Source organism: Lichenostomus cassidix, chromosome 18 (assembly GCF_008360975.1).
Source record: "Lichenostomus cassidix isolate B80296 chromosome 18, HeHo_3.0, whole genome shotgun sequence".
Classification (NCBI taxonomy): Eukaryota; Metazoa; Chordata; class Aves; order Passeriformes; family Meliphagidae; genus Lichenostomus; species Lichenostomus cassidix.
The window spans coordinates 8,548,606-8,567,176 of record NC_139498.1 but is presented as its reverse complement, the minus strand read 5'-3'; the positions used below and the strand labels follow the sequence as shown (position 1 = coordinate 8,567,176).

The following is an 18,571-nucleotide window of genomic DNA, read 5'->3' as shown; positions in this document are numbered from 1 at the left end:
TTGATTTTTTTTTTTCTACCTCTGTCCTTGCAATCAGCTGCACTTCATTTTTAAATAGCACTGACCTTTTAGTAGCATTAGCTACGTTTATTTCATGACCCATAAGTTCATTGAGCCATACACAAATAATATTCTAGAATCAGAGATGGGCTTGGATTGGAAGGGAACTTAAAGATCCTCTTGTTACACCTCCTGCTCTGGACAGGTCACCTTCTACTAGACCAGGTTGCTCCAAGCCCCATCCAGCCTGGCCTTGGACACTTCCAGGGATGACAAATCCACAACCTCCCTGGGCAACAGAAAAATCCTATTTATGAAAAACAATTCTGTTAAACCATATTCATTTGGCAGAATAATAAAACATTTTCAGATGTAACTGAATACTGGTCACTGACTGTGAAATAACTGTTTTCTGTTCCAGGGTGTCCCAGAAGATTTGCTGTTTTTTTATGAACATCTCCAGAAGGGTGGTGAAGTCTTTCGAGTGAACCATTGCCTCCTGCTCTACCGGTATCACCCACAGGCTGCCACTCACTCTGTCCTAGAGTAAGCTCTGCTTTCTAGAAGTCAAAAATGGGTTTTATCTTGGATCACAGACAGCAAAGATGGTGAAATTTTATTGGTGTTTTTAATTAGGATTTTTAATATGTAATATGCAAGGGTTTCGTTCTCGTGTTTTTTGCCATGGGAACCATTATGTAAAAAGTATTTTTTAAATGTTAAAGCTTAATTTCAAATTCAACTGCCTCAATATTTAAAAAGTAAACAGAAACTTGTAATACCGACAAAAGCTGTCTTTTGAAAAAAAATAATCAGACCAAAACCAAACCTTTAATCTGATAATGTGCTGCCTTTACATATATTATTTTCTTGTTTTAAAGGGTCTAAACCATCTAAATCAGATAATGAGGTTTGAAAAATCCCTGAGGATGTTTAGGAGCAATTATCTCAGGTGCTTCCTTGTAAGCTGCCTTTGTTGCCTGCTGCCTTTCCAAGGCTGGTCAAACCCTAAAGGAGATGTTAAATTGCTGATTCCTCTACATGCTACAAGCTGAGCCAAAGTTGTTCTTTTCTCTTATGCACTGATATTAATAAAAAGTTACATGAGTTTTACTGTCCTTTAGGAATTCCATGCCAGAATCACAGTGGTAATTAAGTAAACTGTTTTCTTACTGATCAATGATAAAAGTACACTTTTCAATCAGTCTTATTTTTATGGCTTTATAGAACTGAATAGTAAAACTGAACATTCCTGTGCACATTTTAGTTGTCTGTCCCTGCACTGTTGGATTGTTGTACATACTGTAAAATAAATAAGTGCCATAAATAGCACACTCAGGGTTAATGTCACTGCAGACCTTTCTAAATACATATGTAAATACGTATTTATACAGATATGTGCATATCTATATAAAATCATTTAACTATGAAGAGGTCATTCCAAGCAAATAGTACATATGGTTTTGATTTTGCAAACAAGCATGAGATAAATTATTTTCCTTTTTATTCTTGTTTAAATGTAAGGATGTTTTTTTCCCCTCTTTTACTGTGTGGTTCTTTTGGCAGTTAGTGACAAACTTGTCAGCCACGCATCATGGGATGCTAGCACTCTTGGAAGCCTTTTGCCTCTATCTGTGGGAAAGCATCTAATTCTTGGAAATTAATTTGTTTTGAATTTACTGCAAGCTGTTGCTTATTCAGTTCTACAAACTTGTGTGGCACAAGCACCCTGAATTACAACATCCTGGGGGAATGTGGAAATGCTGTGAGCTGTTTCAGATGTGCAGGGTGGATGTCCAAATTGGCGCCTTTCTTGTCTCATTCTAAGAAATCAGGCGAGCTGCTCTTCCTCTTGGCTTCCTGCTGGTACTGCTGGGGATGATGTTTGGTGTGACCTTCCAAACATGAGGTTGTGCAACAGCTCTTTGTCCTGCCTCATTCCTTGTTTGCTGCCCAAGTTGTGAAGGGTTGCCCAGTGTTTGTCTGGAGACAGAGCAAAAAGAGATTAATGGACTCACCACAAGGGTTTAAGTTGATAATTTAAATTGGGTCTTGCCTAATTTGGTTCTTGGTCATTCCACATTATTTAATGCATGTTCTGGCTGTTCTGGAAGGCTTTTTCTTTATGATGTGTTTTGTTGAGCAGTTTTCTGTGGAATTTTGCTTTTTGCCATTGGCCCATGTCATTTTGAGTTTCCCTAGACTTGGGAATTTGGAAGCAGTAACTCACCAGCCAAATGAATACCTTGTCTGAGATTCAGAGGTGTTTGTAGGAAAGTTGATGTTTCTTTTCAACACTGTGTGCGTAGTTTAGGTCTTAAAAACCATAGCAGGACATTTTTATACAAAGGTGCTTCATTCATTCTTTTCAGCAGAGACAACAGTTGCTCATAGCCTGTGATAGGCTGGTTTCAGTTTATGTGAGACCATAAACCATTCAGGGGCAAAGAAGCCTCATTGCATTTTCAGACTTCATAAAATATATGTAAAACTGTTTGGCAAGTGACATTTGGTTCTTTTTTTCGGTTAGTATGTATAATTGTAAGCATTCATGTGTTTTAGGTCATTTGCTATGATTAGTATCCTTCTGGAACAAATATCTATAGTTGAGAATATCTGTGAAGCAGGAAACTAAATCTTATTTGCATTCTCCCATACCCTGGAGGCATCAGTCTGCATTATTAAATGTTTTGAGTGCGTGACAGAATCTGCATGAAGTTCAGCGTCTATATTTAGATTTCATTAGGTGCATGCAGAAATATGAATGTTCTCATTGTCATTTCATCCAAAGTCTGTGATGGATACCTGCTGGATTTTGAGAAAATTCTCTTCAGCTAGGAATTTACAACACAAAATCCCACATATCGTATCTCTTGGACCTAAATCACTTTATTTGGTGTACTCAGTGCTTCACAGCCACATTGCATTAATGTGAGACCATATCAGAGCTGGCTTTAGAGTGAGAAGTACCAGAGTAAGAAAGTCTGATGTATAATAAAAACATTTTAAAATTCATAGATTTTTATCTTGCCAAAGGGGAGAGAAAGGAACTATATATACAACAATACCTCACTGTGAGATGAAAGTGAGCTTGGAGCGAGGTGAGCAATAAAACATTGCACTTGTCCTTAGGTAGTGCTGCTCATGAAGACAGGTGGTTGGGGCATGCAGCTAATCCTTGGAGCAATTTACAAGTTTTAAGTCAAGACAAATATAATATATGTGAAAAATAAGGTGTGTACCTTCTGTCTAAGATCTGGGCAATTCCCTTTTACACAGAAAAGATGAAGTGCACCTTCTAGGCTTCAGGAATTTCAGATCCCCTGTGCTCAGAACGAGTATAATATTGGTTTGCAGAAATAACCAGAATTACATAATCTATTGAAACCATCTGGTTTCAGGCACTGGAAGCTTCCAGTGTCATCTGAGCAAAGAAGAACAGGCACTTAGCATGAAACACACATTTGGCTGTTTCAGAGGTGCTCTGAGAGGCTGGGTCTCCAATCTGTGGTGAGCACAGGAATGCTTCCTTCATTTCCTGCAAAATCAGACATGGCCAAAAATAGGCAGGAGAGAGGAATAGTGTAACATATTCCTGTAGAACTCAAATAAAGATGAGGTCAACTGCATTTTTATCTTCTATGCTTGCATTTGGCACTTCAATTAAACATGGAAACTAATGACCTCATTAGATTCTTGAAAAGTAAATGCCATTAACATTGATAGTCTCTGTCTTTCCTAATAAGCCTTTCATGAAAAATAGGCCACAATGCAAACCATGCCTCAGCTAATGACCCGTGACCTGAAAATGAACTCAGACATTAATAGAACCTATTAACAGTGTAAATGTAATAACTCAGTGGGACGATATAGTCCAGCAATTAATAAGTTCACATGAAGTTCAACAGAACAACAACGGCAAAAAAAAATCAGTTTATTCACCAGTATGGCCAAGGTTCAACCAGGATTTATTTCTGAATTTCCTGTGGATGGTAAGGACCTTGAATTCTGCATGCAACACTAGCTGTAAGGAATCTGTTTTTTCAGTTCTCACTGTGACTACGAAGTTCTCTGGTTTTCCACCTCTGGTTTGTCGATCAGGTGAGGTTCACCTATCACACAGAACTCTCTTATCCTGCCATCAATAACAAGGCCCTGGAAGAGGCTGTTCACTTGGGTAGCTCCTCTTCCCATCTGGAGTTACCTGAGCACTGTGCAGGGCCAGCATGGAGAGAAAAGGTCAGATTTATGGATCTCTAGTATTTCTGTGGATGGCAATCGATGCCTAAAATTCCAGTACTGTTCAGGATATTGAGCTAGTATTTCTGCATTTCTCAAGTACTTGTACATCTGTCTTTGCTCTGTGGATTCACTTATGTGGCCTCACTGGGGGAAGGAGGGGAAAGGCAGTGGAACAATATGGCGAGGTTTGACTGAGCTCAGACATTAAATCATATTGCTTTTATTGTCACATTATCTTTCATTTCAAAATAGGAATAGAGCAGATGTTCCTTGACTCCTGTATTCAGTCAGTAGGTCACCACACATTTTTAACAGAGCTCCATTGTTGCATGACTTGGGTGGATGGTCTGGTAATAACTGTTTGGGGCTGAGGAACACACGGCATAGTCATTCTCACCCACTGCATGAATACCCTCATTTCACTCCTGCAGAATTTTGGCTCCTCTTCTTCCTCACTCCAAAACTGATGAGCATTGAGGGGCCATGGCAAGTGAGAGCTTAGGAAAATTACGTAAGCCTCAAGGATGATGTTTCAAATGGAAATACTTCTAACGTTTATTTTATAAGTTGTGATGAGAAAATGAAAGAAATGGGGAAAATAATGTATTTCAAGGCTTACAGTCAAGAAGGAGCATTAGGATATGGGAACAAATCTGTACAGTGAGAAGAATTTATCCCACCTTCTGGCTGAGGAAAATCTTGTGAACTGAATACAGGCTTGGAAACAGTACTAAAGGCTACTGCAAATTGCTTACTCTAATCGTTTGTGAGATGGATGAAAAAAGCAGTCTTGATTTGGGGTGATGCAGAGTAATAATACCTCCTAGGTTTTGCTGGTGGCTGTGAATATGTAATAATGCATAATCTGAAAATAGCTGTGAGAATCATCTCTGACTAGTGGTTTGTACAACTTCTAGATCGTTTCAGGCATTTCTTTAATTACCCTCTGCACGTTGCTGCAGCTCCTGTCTGGTGCACCTGCACTGGCTCGTAAGGGATGGGAAAATGGCATTCCCTTATCCCTCCAGGCAGGAATCCCAGTTATCTGTTCTGGAAACATCAAAAACTGTGGCAAATTAGGTGAACCGGAAACCTGAAGGGAATAACCGAAACTCTCTCCTCTGACACCTGTAAGCTCCCTTTTGCTCCAGCCTGTGGGATTGTTTGTGCAGAGAAGGTTCTCACAAAGGTGAAGCCTGTGAGTGTCACTCTAAAGCTCAGTCACAATTTCTCCCCTCAGTTCTGTATTTATCTGCTATCTCAGCTTGCACTGTTAAAAGTATTTCAGGGTTAACTCAAGACTTCAAAGTGTTTGATGCAATTTAATGTTTTCATTGAAATCACACAATATGGGGATGTGAGCTTCAAGTGCTTTTCTGTGGGCATTGTTATGAGAATGCCTCATAGTGATGCAAGCAAAAAATGCCAACTGCTGGGTATATTGGCTTCATTTTCACAACACAGTATGTGTTTAAGAAATTTTTTTATTGAGTGAAGCTGTCTGACAATATTCTTATGGTTGAACAACAATGCAATTAATCTGGAGTTTAATACTTTTCATACCCTTTTATTTCTGAGTGCAGTTCTCTTACATACTGTCCCCACTTGCTTTTTCCAAGATAACACTCATTGGTGAGGTGAGTCAGTAAATCTGCTTCAGTCTGAAATCTTCATGGGTGATTATTAACACTGAGATTTGGTCAGACTGAATTTTACCTCAATAGGGATTCCTGTGGCACAGAAGCTCCCATGACCTAGACAGCAACCACAAATTGTCTGGAAGAACCAATACTGCTGTGCTGGGACATCCATCTCCGTGACAATTAGAAACATCTTCTGTTAGCCTGGGGGTAGATTGCAGTGTTTGCACCTAGAAGTTAGTTAAAAGTTCTTTCCATGCCTTGTAAGGCTGCCTGGTTTTTTACTTTAGCTTTCTTAATGTGGCAAACTCAAGTGGAAAAGAAACTTGCTGGTGTCACTCAAGCCAGCAGAACAGATTCTGAAGTTTCTTTGGAATGTAATATGGTGTTATCCTTCTGAAGTCAGATTTCAAAGGAAAATCACTTTTAAAACCTTCCCATTTATGTGCAAAGCAATAATCTTCCTTTTTAGAAGTGCGCAGAAGCTCTAAAATTTCTAGTAAAGTGATCCTGGAAAATACTCGACCTTCATATTTTGTTACTTTAACTTGCCTTCTGGGAATACAGTGTGCTCTAATGAACATGGAAAAAGGCAAGTGTCAAAGGATGCCAGCAGCAGTTAAAGCTTTGCAGCAGGAATGCATCTTGTGGTTGCATTAGAAGAGATTTTTGATCAAATCCAAGAATTTCTTTTCTCCATTAGTTGAAATGCTTGTGCAGAGCTGTCATCCTTGAAACTGTGGGGGAATTTTATATGGAGTGGCTGTTGTGCTTGGGTGCATTTATTTGTGCATGACATCCTTTCCAAGTTATCACACCAGGATCAGTGATGAAGTGCTGAGCAGGATTTGGCTGTGCTGAAGTGAAGTGGGGTCACTGGAGCTGAGGAACAATCCCAGCAAGTCCATTTGCTTTGGTCCTCTGAGGATCTTCAGAGCATAACTTGGGACTGTGCAGGAATGATGCAAATAAGCAAATGGAAAACCCTGTTTGAAGATATGCCTTACCTAAGTAGACACAGCTAGGTGTTCATCAGAATTTCCTGTGAAAGAAGGTTACAGCTCTGGGTGCCTTGTTTGTGAGATGTAGGTTCATTCATGTAGGTTCAGAAGATTCATTTGTCAAATTGAGGAAATCAATTTATTCTATCTGAGAAATATCTATCTGTTTAATAAGTCTGAGGTGGGTTCCTAGTTAATGAATGTTAAATGAACACTGGAAATGAATCAGATGTTTTTGACAGCAGGCAGTTTTCTTTCATCCATGATAAATGATGTAGTCTTAAATATTACTTTTTAAGGTAGAACACACACTCAGATATTGAAAATAATCTGTAGTTGCCCAAGTGGATTTGCTGGTTTGGAGGAATGGACCATGAACCAACTGCTTTCCTTGACATTGTTTTCTCTTTCTGAGAACCTGTCTTGAACTTGTTGAAGATGTCAGCAGATCTTCAGTGTCTAAGGCTGTTGGATGGTCCTTTGCAACTGGTTCCAGAGCTGTGTGATTTGTCATTTGGTATTTGTGTCACCCTAGTGTCACCTCACCCACTTGGCTTAATTATGTTGTGGAATCTCTCCCAAAGATGAAGTCTTGAAGGTATAATTGCACACAGATATCTGCCAGTTTGCTTTTTTTCCTCAAGTGTATTTTATGAAGTTTTATGAGGCATACCACTTCTTAGAGGAAAAACAAAACTCTAATGCTTTTTGTTTTTAGAAATGCAGTTTCTTATGAAAGTTGCCTTCAAATAAAGGGACACACACATTTGTGTCAGTGCTGAATAACACTTTGGAGCTTTTACAGTTAAATCTCTCTAATTTGGTCCAAAATGTGTGTGTGCATATTGGTCAGTGTGAATTGTAGAACAGAGTGATTTGTTGGGACTTTGCAGCTCAGTGATTGTTGCTGGAGGGTGTTGCTGATTCAGAGCTTTGACACTCCACGTGTTGCAGCCTTGAGCCAAACACCACAATGTAAATTCATTTCTGCTGCAGCACTGGGTGGTGGTGGGGATAAGCTGGACTTAGAAATTTGTGAGATTCCAACTTCACATTGGCCAAGGAGAATGATCACGTTGGGCAGATGGAACAGGAAAAGGTCAGCTTGGATTTAGGACTGCAGGGTTCTAGAGCAGTTCATAGATAAGTAGAGGTGTGGGAATGGTTGAATTTCCTTACCACAGCTGCAGCTTTTCATATTCGTGTGATCTGGGAGGGTTCTTGAAAATACGAGTTGTTTAGCTACTGCTTCGTATCTATCTGAATGGTTTTTGTCTGAGAACTTCCACAGAATTTATCTTGTTCTAGCAACAGTCTGTATTTCCCACAGAAATTTTCAGTATAATGTTTAGAGGTGATTTTTTTGTATTATGTGAATCACTCTGGTCAGGTTTACATGTAGCTGAGTATAGGTATATAATAATATACCTATATATTATATAATATAGGTATATAGGTGTATAATAATGCTAAAAGTTTTAGGGATCAAAATCTGCCCTTTTTCTAACTTGCCAGGGGAACCATCTGGAATCACCGAGTCAGGTTTCTTGAGGAGAGAGTCCTGAGCTCATGGGCATCTTTCACCATTTGGAATGCTGGCAAGCAAGGCAAGAAGCTCTACAGAAGTTTGTCACCAGCTAATCAGAAAAAGGTGAGTTGGCCAGTGACTGACATTTGTACAAAGTCACTTCTTCTTCATATGCCCCCTTGATGCTTCTAATCTAATGCAGCAAAATTCTTGTAAGATATTTTGTCCCCAGAGTACTAGTTGATAATTAATATAAATCAGGGCAATTCTCAATATTCTGCATGATGTATTTCTTCTTTTGAAATGCCATGAAACTTTATTTAGTGCTTATGGAGAGCAGCAAATGCACCATGTTCCTGCCTGCTGGTAGCTAAGCATAGTAGAAGGTGAGACACAGCTGTAGTATTCAGGTACTCAGGGTGAGGAGAGGAACTCTTTTTTTGGGTTGTATAATACTGAACTGCCTTGTCCAGGATCACCCATCAGTGTATGAATTTGCCCAGTTCCAGAGTGGATACTGCACAAGTCCCTGTTGGGACACAGCCTGGTCACTGTGACACCCTTTGGAAAGCTTGATTGCCAAAAACAGCAGTGTGGTGTGGGGTGAGCAGGAGAGCAGAAACTGCTGTACATGACTTTCCAATTTACAGTCAGTTGAAAATGTGGAGGCTGCTTATGTTTGGCAGTGGCAGATATTTCTCAGGATAGATTTGTCCAAGAGTCTAAATACCTTATTTTTATAGCATTTTCTTGTGTGTAATAACTTTGTGTTAGATAAAATCCTCAGGGCTAATGTCAAATGGCTGTTTCTTCTAAAGAGTCACAAAACATTCATTTTATTGCTGAATGTGTTTTTCTTTTCTTAAGAATATGGATGGGAAGACAAAATGACAAATATATATATAAGTCTGATTAATGTTGTGGCCCTCAGACCACACACATATTTAAAAAATGGCATTTGTATACACATAGTTAGAATTACTGAATAGGCATGGGAGACACTCAGGCAGCAAATGCACAAAGCAAAAATCAAACTAAATTTCCTGCTTGGTATTCCAATGCCATTCCAATGCCATCCCTCAGTCATTGCTATCACTTGGCATTGGGTGAGCTGTATGAAAAGATATTAAATGTTATTTGTTTTCAATCAGTTGTTTCATTCAGAGAGGACAGACATGTCCATGAAATGGGTTACTTTGGTCATGCAGTGCAGTGTGCACAAGATTTGGGGGGTTTATGAAAATATTCCCTTTCATCACTATTTGCTGAGCACCTTTTGCATTTCACTGACCAGCTGTGGCCATTGTGCTGACACTCAGCAACCACTGCACTCCTCCCTCTGCAAAACTAGGAAAATTAGAAAATAAGTTCCAATGGAAGAGGTGGCAACTTGTCTGGTAGATTTTTGAGATGTTACAGGAAAAATAGACCATGTTGGTTTTGCAGTGGTGTCTCACCATCTCAGGTGGTGGGGTTTTGTTTTGTTTTGTTTTCTAGCTTTTTTTGTACCAAGCCAAAATGGCAATTGGTGCAGATGTTCTCTCCCTGGCTTTGGAGCAGATCTGCCACCTCCTTCTGTAGGTGGCTCACGCAGGACTTCACCTCCTGTTCAACACAGAGTGACAACCTAAAGATGTCACCGCAGACGCGATAAAAAAAGTGAGAGAAAAATAATCTTGTTGGGGTTTTGCCACTTTCCTGCCAAAGCCCCAAGCTCAGCTCCTTCCCTGGGCCATGAGCTCCATCCCCAGAGTGGTTCCAATTAGCTGCATTCTGGTGTTCCTCCCCACTGACCTTCCCACAACGTTTGCTTTGGCAGAGCTCAGCCAGGAGAGTTTTGCTTCTGCCAAGGTTACAATTCCAATATTGCAGTATGGTTTGGGTTGATACTGAACTACTGCACTGAGCATTAACCCCTGAGTTACTGGGTGCTGCTCAGACACATTCAGCAAACCTACCTGCCAGATGCAATTGCATGAGCCAAGTAGGACTCAGTTTGCAGAAAACTGCTGCTGAAATGCAGGCTGTGAGCCTTAATACTCTATACAGAGTAATCAAACCATTCCCCCAGTCTGACATGTTGTCTGAAGTATCCAGAGGCTTTCTCAGTAACAAATGAAGATAAATAGCTTCAGAAAAGGACTTGTGTCATCCTGAGTGAGAGTGGAGGCTTTTAGATAGCTGATTTCTGATTAAATTAGTGTTCTCTGTGGTGATTAAAGCACTAGTTTTATGTCTGTGTTCAGACTCATTCTGATTGCCACTGTAACTTCCTAGCTTTTCCAAAAGTGAGATCCCAAGTCTATCCATCTCAGCCAGAACCGAAGAGTAAATGATATCCTCATGTTTCATGTCAGTCACAAAAGGTTGTAGAAATAGGGAAAACATCTCACTTCTCCAAGAGCTAATGAAAGGATTATGCTGCTGGAGTTTCAGCAAATAAATTCGTATAATTTGCAGTAGGTAATTTGTGGCAGTTTTTGTTTTATTGTAAATGAATAACAGTAAAAGGATGGTAGAGAAACTCCATATTATACTTTTCCTCAAAAATCCTTCAGGTATTTTGTGACTAATCTGCAACTCTTGCCAAAGACTCTAAAATCCCCTATGAACAAAGGTTGTAAATAGTTGTTGCTTCATCCTTTCCAGTCCTAAAAACTATAAAATGCTTTTCCTGTCTCACCCTTTAAAGACCAACTTCACAAGATTTAAGCTTTCATAAATTCTTTTAATTATGAGAACACTGGAGATTCAGTATCAGGTTGAATCTGCAAGTGGAATCTCATGTTGTCTTGTAAATAAATGGAGACCTGAGATATGAATTCATCAGTTATGTAAATTAGACACCTTTAAAACACAATTCCAAAAGTCCCTTAGGGAAAAGATGATGTATTACATCCATATAATCACCATTTTCTCCTCTTGAAGGTCCAGCTGTGACAAACAGTGTGATCTTACAAGGTCCAAGACCCTTTGAAATGCAGGTAACATTGCCAAAATTAGCTGTATAATTTAACTAAGATTTAACTAAATTTGTGTATGCTTTATTTATTAATTGTAAAAATTATATTCTATAAATTATTTCATTACTATATTATATGTAATAACCACAATGACAGTTATAATTGCATTATTTATATATATAAAAATCTATTATACTTAAAGTATAAAACCAACTAAAATTAAGTTTAGACAGCTATATCCTGTTTTAGACAGCTATGCCCTGTTTGACTGCATACTTTTATTGAGATGCAGAATTTCATCAGATGTCCTGAGACTGACTTTGGCTGGACTGTGGAGTCACAGCAGGGCTGTTTTCTCAACTGGCACTGAGTACCTGTAGAAAATTTGGGACACATCCTCCTAGGAGAAATAAAAATACCCATTCACCCAATCCACACCCCACAAAAAAAATCAAACAAAAAAAAACATACAGCTTGTATTATTTTGTAATTTTGGAAAAAAAAAAAAGTGGACTGTACTAAATCCTCAGGAAGATTATTAATTAACTTGAACTGTCAGGCTTAGGGTGTGTAAGAAAACATCTTTTTCAAAAATGAGTGATTCTAGTATTTTTAGAACCTGATAAACAAAGCAATTGCATTTCTGATGTTGATGAGGTCTTTGTGGGATGTTTGAAAAGTCCAGCTCTGCCCTGTGCCAAGGAGCATTGTTTCTTAGAAAACAAAATTCAGGCAATTCCAGGAAGCAGCAGTCTGTCTGTGTTCATACTCACTAACAAATTATTACTTTAGTCTGTTTGGAAAACAGTGTGAATTTGAATTATGGTTATGTTAAAAGAGGAAAGGACACCTCAGCAATTCTCCCTTTTCCTTCAGCCATCTGTATGGTGAATATTAAAATGATGCTTTGTCTCCAAAGGATTCAGGCAAAAATCCAAGGCTCACTATTTTTGCTAAACAGCAACACACTAAAAAATTATTCCACTGGTAGGGGTTTTTTATGAATTAATTACCATGATCTCAGTATTCTTAGGGAAATTCTGCTTCCTGGCTGTCCCCTTCTTGATTCACACTGCTGACAGTGGTTCAGTATTAGCATTTCTGCAAGAATGAAGTCAAACAGACCTTTTTTTGTTTAAAACACATCCGTTGTGTCTATAATTTGCAGCTGAAGATGGAAACCAAATGTTTTTGGGATGCTGCATGTGCCTGGGGGGTTTCTGAGCTGTCTTGTCTGCTCTTTTATTCTCCATCAGACTTCAGCTAAAAGGAGAACTTCAGCATTAACATTTTGTGTCATTTCCGATGGCTGAAAATAGTGTTCCAGTGGCTCTTGGAAAAGCAGGGAAAGGACCAAATAAGCATCAGCTCATTAGTGGTCTGGAAACAGAGCTTGTACACAGCCAGGCCATGGCATTCCTCTGTGACAGCCCTGTCTGCTGGTGGCAAACAGAAAAAGTATTTTGAACACCCTTTTTCCTGCCTTGTTGACCATTTAAAACCATCCATTGGTTTCCCTTCTCCTTTTTCCAAAAGCAATGTCACCAAACCATGTGTTGCAGCTCTGATCCTTCAGCTCACTCCCCCAGCCAAGGAATGGGTAAGTTTTGTAGCATTTTTACCACTCTAAAGGTATATGAATGGCACTATCTGAGCCTGGAGTGAGGACATGTAAAGAAACATGAATAAAGGCAAGAATATTACACCCACCTTGATGGTGGAATGGCAATGTGAAAGCAAGTTAAAAGCCTCCAGAACAAGGAGGGAGACGAAATTTAAAAGTTTCAGTTAAATCCAGATATAAAACACCCTGAAATGATGTGGGATAAATAGAGTTTCATTTTGGACTGTAGTGAATACTTCATGGCCAGAAAAACTCCCTGCTCATTCCAGTTGGGAAAAAGTGCTTTTTGTAAGCTCTGTTTTGTGAGCACAGAGCTGTGCACACCCAGAACATGCCTGGAATAACTCAGGGAGCTTCTCTCTAGAGGGATGAGATCCTGGCAATGGGGTTCCAACACCTATGAAGGCAGGTGTATGTTGTACATAATAATGGAAATGTTTTATGTCCAGTGTTTAGCAGCTTATTTTGCATGTTGGATTCTGGTATTAAAACTCTTCAGTGACTTTGTTACAGATATGTGCAAACGGGGGAAGCTGCTGCTAATTTCAGAGGAGTAGTGTCTAAATGGAATAATGAAGTGCATGATTGGGATTTAAAGATATCCACAGCTTCTGTCCTGGCTGTGATGTTAAAGAGGTGAGATAAAAGCAGCTCCTGATACAGAAAATCACTCAGATTGTGACTGATGCTTGCTGGTTCCATGTCATGCCAGAAGCTGTTTATGCCTCCCTGGGTCTCTTGTTCTGTTTGCCATTAGCTGTATCTATTTAAACTTGCATTGTAAGGCTTTCAGTTACTTTGTTTTGACATGAATGGCCAAAATTGATTTTGCTTTTGCAAAGAGTATATTAACATGCTTCAGAGGCTTTCTACAAGCTTGAATGAAGGAATTATAAATAGAAGAATTACTAGGGTCATTAGGAGTTTAAAACAGATGGGGATTGCATGAGATGTGGAGAGAATGCAGTAGGGAAGATCTGCTCATGTAGGATTTTGTAGAGTTTGCAGGTTGTCTCTTTCAAGGTGACTATGAGACCAGCTGAGGTACTGAGGAGGGAGAACACACTGTGCAGGTGACCATTTACTGGAATGGTTTTCCAGTTTGCAGGAAACAACTCAAACAGACCTTGAGCATGTGCTGTGATTACATGTTTTTTTCTGTAAATGGTTGTTACTCACCTAAAACAAACCACAGGTGGAAATAAGATGGGAGAATAAAATCTGTGAAGATCATTTACCATAAAAGGACACCATTAAGCTGATGATGAAATAATGAAATCTTTCAGTTTTTCCATTATGAAATCTGAGTGGGATGGGAAGTGTGAGGAAATATTCTCTACAGTAGCCAACAAGTTACAAAGGAAACAAACAATTAATTGTGTGATCATAGCAGAGCTCAGACAGGCAGGTACACCCAGCTGTACCCCAAGGTGTTCTGTCATTCCTGGTCCCTCAGTGACTCCCTGGGTTGTACATTGGAGGATCTGCTGCCCATTAATCTCCTTTTCCCCAGGGAGGTCTGAGAGCCCCAGCCTGGCCCTGCAGAGCCACTGTGTTTGTTAGGAAGAGGCAGCCAGAGAAAAGCTTTTATCTTCCTTAAACGTGTCTTCCCCTAGCAGAGATTGTTTCTGAGTAAATATCTTATCTGTCCAGCTATGTAAACTTTCTCTTATGAGGGAGAAGACAATTTCTCCTTTTTCTCTTACACCACTGTTAATGGAAGTTGCAATCCATGTTTATAAAAATAACTTAGAGTAGTTCCATAGCTTGTCTATAGGAGATACTCAGCTGTCTTGTCCAATTCTGAGCTGAGAGAATTAGCAGTTTTTTGCTTGGGAAATTTTGTAATTGTGCAGATTTTTATACAAGTGATGTTCAAAACACAAATAACAATTTATATGTGTTTTAGTAACATGAAGTTACTAAATGATCTGAGGACTCTAAGATTCAGTTGTGTCATCCTGTCAGAGGTATTGTCAAAGAGTCATTTTGCTAAAAGGAGAAGGAAAAAAAAACATTGAGACTCCTTTATGGCTTTATGATTCATGGCTTCTCACAGGGAGACAGGAGTTCATGTGTGGATAGATGGTCTTCATAAAAGCTACAAGAAAGAAGCCCATTAATGCAGGAAAATAAATAGGTGACTCTGGGTTCATCCTGATAGTGTATAAAGTAAATAACTCACATGAGCCTGATGCCCTGACTTCTCCTTATAGGATAAACAACTGTGCCTAAGTCCTGTATTTAGACTCCAGACAGCTTTGCTTTAATTGGAAAATAAATAGTGTGTGTCAGAAAAATAGTTGACTTATATTTTGGCCACCCACATGGTGTGCAGCCTGGCAGAAAAATTGCCCATTCAAGTCTGAGCTGTTTTATACAGATCTAAGCTGCCTGAATCCATTGAGAATTATACAGGGAAATACCTTAGTGATAACAGAAATGGGTTCCAGATCTTTCCATCTTCCAAGGGAAATTTGTCACAGGCTCACCTGTGTTATTTGTTTCATGGAGGGGTTTTGTGGGGGGGTTGTTCTGGGGGCTGGGAGTCACTAGGGAAAAGGCAGAGTTTTCTACACCCAGAAATCTTGAGTGATGGCCCAGGGTGAGAGGGAGGATTAGAATTAATGGCAATTTAGTGACACAAGAACTGTCTTTGGAGAGAGGCTGTTTGCAAGGGTAGGTAGTGACAGGACAAGGAGAAATGCTTTTAAACTGACAGAGGTTTAGATTGGATATTAGGAAGAAATTCATTCATGGTGAGAAGTCTAGGCACCAGTCAGGGTTCTGTTACCTGTGTGATAACACACTGAGGGTGAACAGTGACACTTTCCAGCACAGGTCTTGCAGCTGAATTCTCAATTATTGACAGTGAAGTGTAAAGAGAATTTCACTTTACCTTATGTCATATGTTTCAATGTTTTATTTTGGTTTTTATTATCTATAAGAGCATAAGCAGCTTCAAAAATAGCTTCACTTATTGGAAGGTAAGTCAGCATCAGACTGTGTTTTTTCCTAGAACTCTGGTGGGTTGACATTGAAGGGTTGACATCCTGTTAAGTATTGTTTATTATGATCACAGCTTCCAAGACAGAAAAACACAGGTGGTAGAACTGAGATGTGCTGAATATTAGAGAATTTTAAAGGTGGTTGGCACAGGATGAAGAGAATACAGCTAGGGAACCTTCTCTTTCCACAGTGGCTTCTACTGGATTCCCTTCATAGACACATATATAGACACATATTTATATATGTATATGGGTATGTAACATCCACACCATCTGTTTCCAACTACAGGAATGCACTGCAGTGGGCATGGAAATAGGGATGTAAAGTGTATTAACCTGGGAAGGAGCTGCCTGTGTGTGTTACTGTCTAACCCAGCTGCACCAGCCACTAACACCTTGTTCAATGTCCAGTACTTTCCCAGTCCTGCCCTGAATTCCCTCCTTCTTTCTCTTTCCACTGCAATGCTGACAAAGGGATTAATGTCCTTAGTGCAATCCCTGCTTCAGGATCACCCAGAGCAAAAGTCTGCAGCTGCCCATGGTGTGATTCCTTAGCCACACAGCCCCATTGTGGAAATTTCATGTTTCCTTCATGTTCTGTTCTTCTTTTGGTGCCTATTTTCAAGCAACCTCTTCTCCAGCTCTGAATGTCTCCCTCTAAAAGGTTCCAAGGACTATCTCTGCCCACCCCTAGTTTATCAGCTCATTTCCCACATTGGTTTGGACACTGGTGGTTTGCAGCCTTATTTGCAGTCCCTTGATACTTTTGTTTGCATTCTCTTGCCATTGATGTTTAATGAAGGAAGTGATATTATGGTATTAGAAAAACAGTGTTTCCCTTTAGGCAAACAGAATTAGGTCACTTTAGGTAAAAGAAAACCATCTTGATCACAGGAAAAAAATATGTGAGAGAGGTTTTAGACACGGAAAGTGAGCCAGCCTTTCCAGCCTTCTCTAACTTAATAAATTAATAAACAGCTGTTTGGCTTTTCAAATTTTCTCAGCAGTAAGTGTTGTTAATCAATTTTTAATGGAGCAATTAAAAAGATATGAAAGCTGCTATCCAGCTTTCACCAGAATAATTGATTTCTGTGCGACCTTAACTATCTCAACTGTTCTGCTTCAGCATAAGAGCTCCATGTAGATAATATGAATACATCCAACGGAAGTCAGAGGAAAACATAGCCATGTTTATTTTAAAAAGTCTTCCAAAATGTTCCTGGCAATCTAGTGGCTCAAAAATAAGGCCACTGTGTATTTTAGATGGCAGGCATTTATTCTGCCTGCATATTTATGAGGAATGCAAATAAAAACCCATCTGAAATATCTGGCACCTAGGGCTGCAAATAATGCTTTCATAACTCGTGTAAGAATAAGCAGAATGAAGCAGTAATTATTTGTGTTTAAACACCAGATCTGCTGAACTTCTCAATTGAAAAATACAAGTCCATAACCACAGAACTTCCCAAACTTGGTGTGTTATGCCCTGGAATTGAGTCTGGTATTGCAGAGCACCCAAAGCAGTGGTGCAGCACCACTGTCCTGAGGTGTCTGGGGGTTCATTCCATGCTTGGGGTGGGCAGGAGGAGAGAGGTTTTTATTATATCTCATCTTGGGTGTTTAGTAGAAGTGCCAAAATGAGGAGACTGGTGTCTGGGTTCAGCTCACTCCCTGAGGATGAAGTTGGTGGTTCTCTTACAGTGAGTGCTTTAGATCACCTGTTCTCACATACACACTGTGCTCACAGACAGCTGCAGAATTCTCCCAACTCCTTAAGATATACTCAGAAAGGGTTTAGTAAGTGTTTAAGCTCCAGAGGAGGCCCAGAGTGCTTTATGCTGTTCCTGTGTCCATTCCCATGCCTGCAGCATTGCTCACAGATACATTACAGGTGAAATGCTGCTGTTGAACCATTCTGCTTCTGTTTTTCAGGTAACTGCATTTTGTGATGTCGATGAAAAGAAAATAACAAAAGGATTTTACACTTATGAAGAATCTGAGGTGAGTTATAACCACTCTTGCATTCTTTGTTGGGATCTAGAAGTGTCCTGGGGAATGTGATGAAGGAATAATCACCAATGTTATCTGTTGTGCAGCAGCTTATTTTGGTAAAGATGACAGAAGCCTGGAGGGCTGGGAATGGACACAGAAATTCAAACTGGAACCAGAACTCTTAGCTTCACACTCAGTGAAGTCAGTTTAGAAAGACAAAAATACATATTCTGAAAGGATTGTGATGATGGGGTAGAACAGTCTTCACTGACAGATTTGTCTTATAAGTGGAAGAAGAATTTGGTTTATAGTGGATAAAGGAAAGGAACCGTCAAAATTAAAAGTTTTCCAGAAGCAAGTTATCTTGTGAATCAGATTACCCTGAGTTTTCCAGATCCTTGTATGTGATGGGAGTGGGACTGAGGGAAGGAGAGTGAGGAGGGCACCTGCTGAGGTGTGTTTAGTCTGCAGTAACTGCACAGATTCTATACTGGGAAAACAGGGAGTTTTTTGAGCTGCAGGAAAGCAATTTGGATTCAGGATTTTGACCTGGAATACTGAGGACTCACTGCC

The 18,571-nt window shown here is 39.6% G+C and overlaps 1 protein-coding gene across 3 annotated transcripts in view; it reads left to right on the top strand.

Moving 5' to 3' along the window:
• QTGAL (queuosine-tRNA galactosyltransferase) overlaps nucleotides 1–18,571 on the top strand; it is a 114,761-nt gene that overhangs the window by 87,481 nt on the left and 8,709 nt on the right. For 2 of the 3 annotated variants that reach the window (XM_085077928.1, XM_085077927.1), the window contains exons 8-10: nucleotides 422–546; nucleotides 8,399–8,534; nucleotides 17,939–18,007. In XM_085077928.1, the coding sequence (XP_084934054.1) occupies nucleotides 422–546; nucleotides 8,399–8,534; nucleotides 17,939–18,007 (330 nt within the window). Of the gene's footprint in view, nucleotides 1–421; nucleotides 547–8,398; nucleotides 8,535–11,339; nucleotides 11,396–17,938; nucleotides 18,008–18,571 lie in introns of those variants that run through there. The other variant, XM_085077929.1, reaches the window with a different exon arrangement.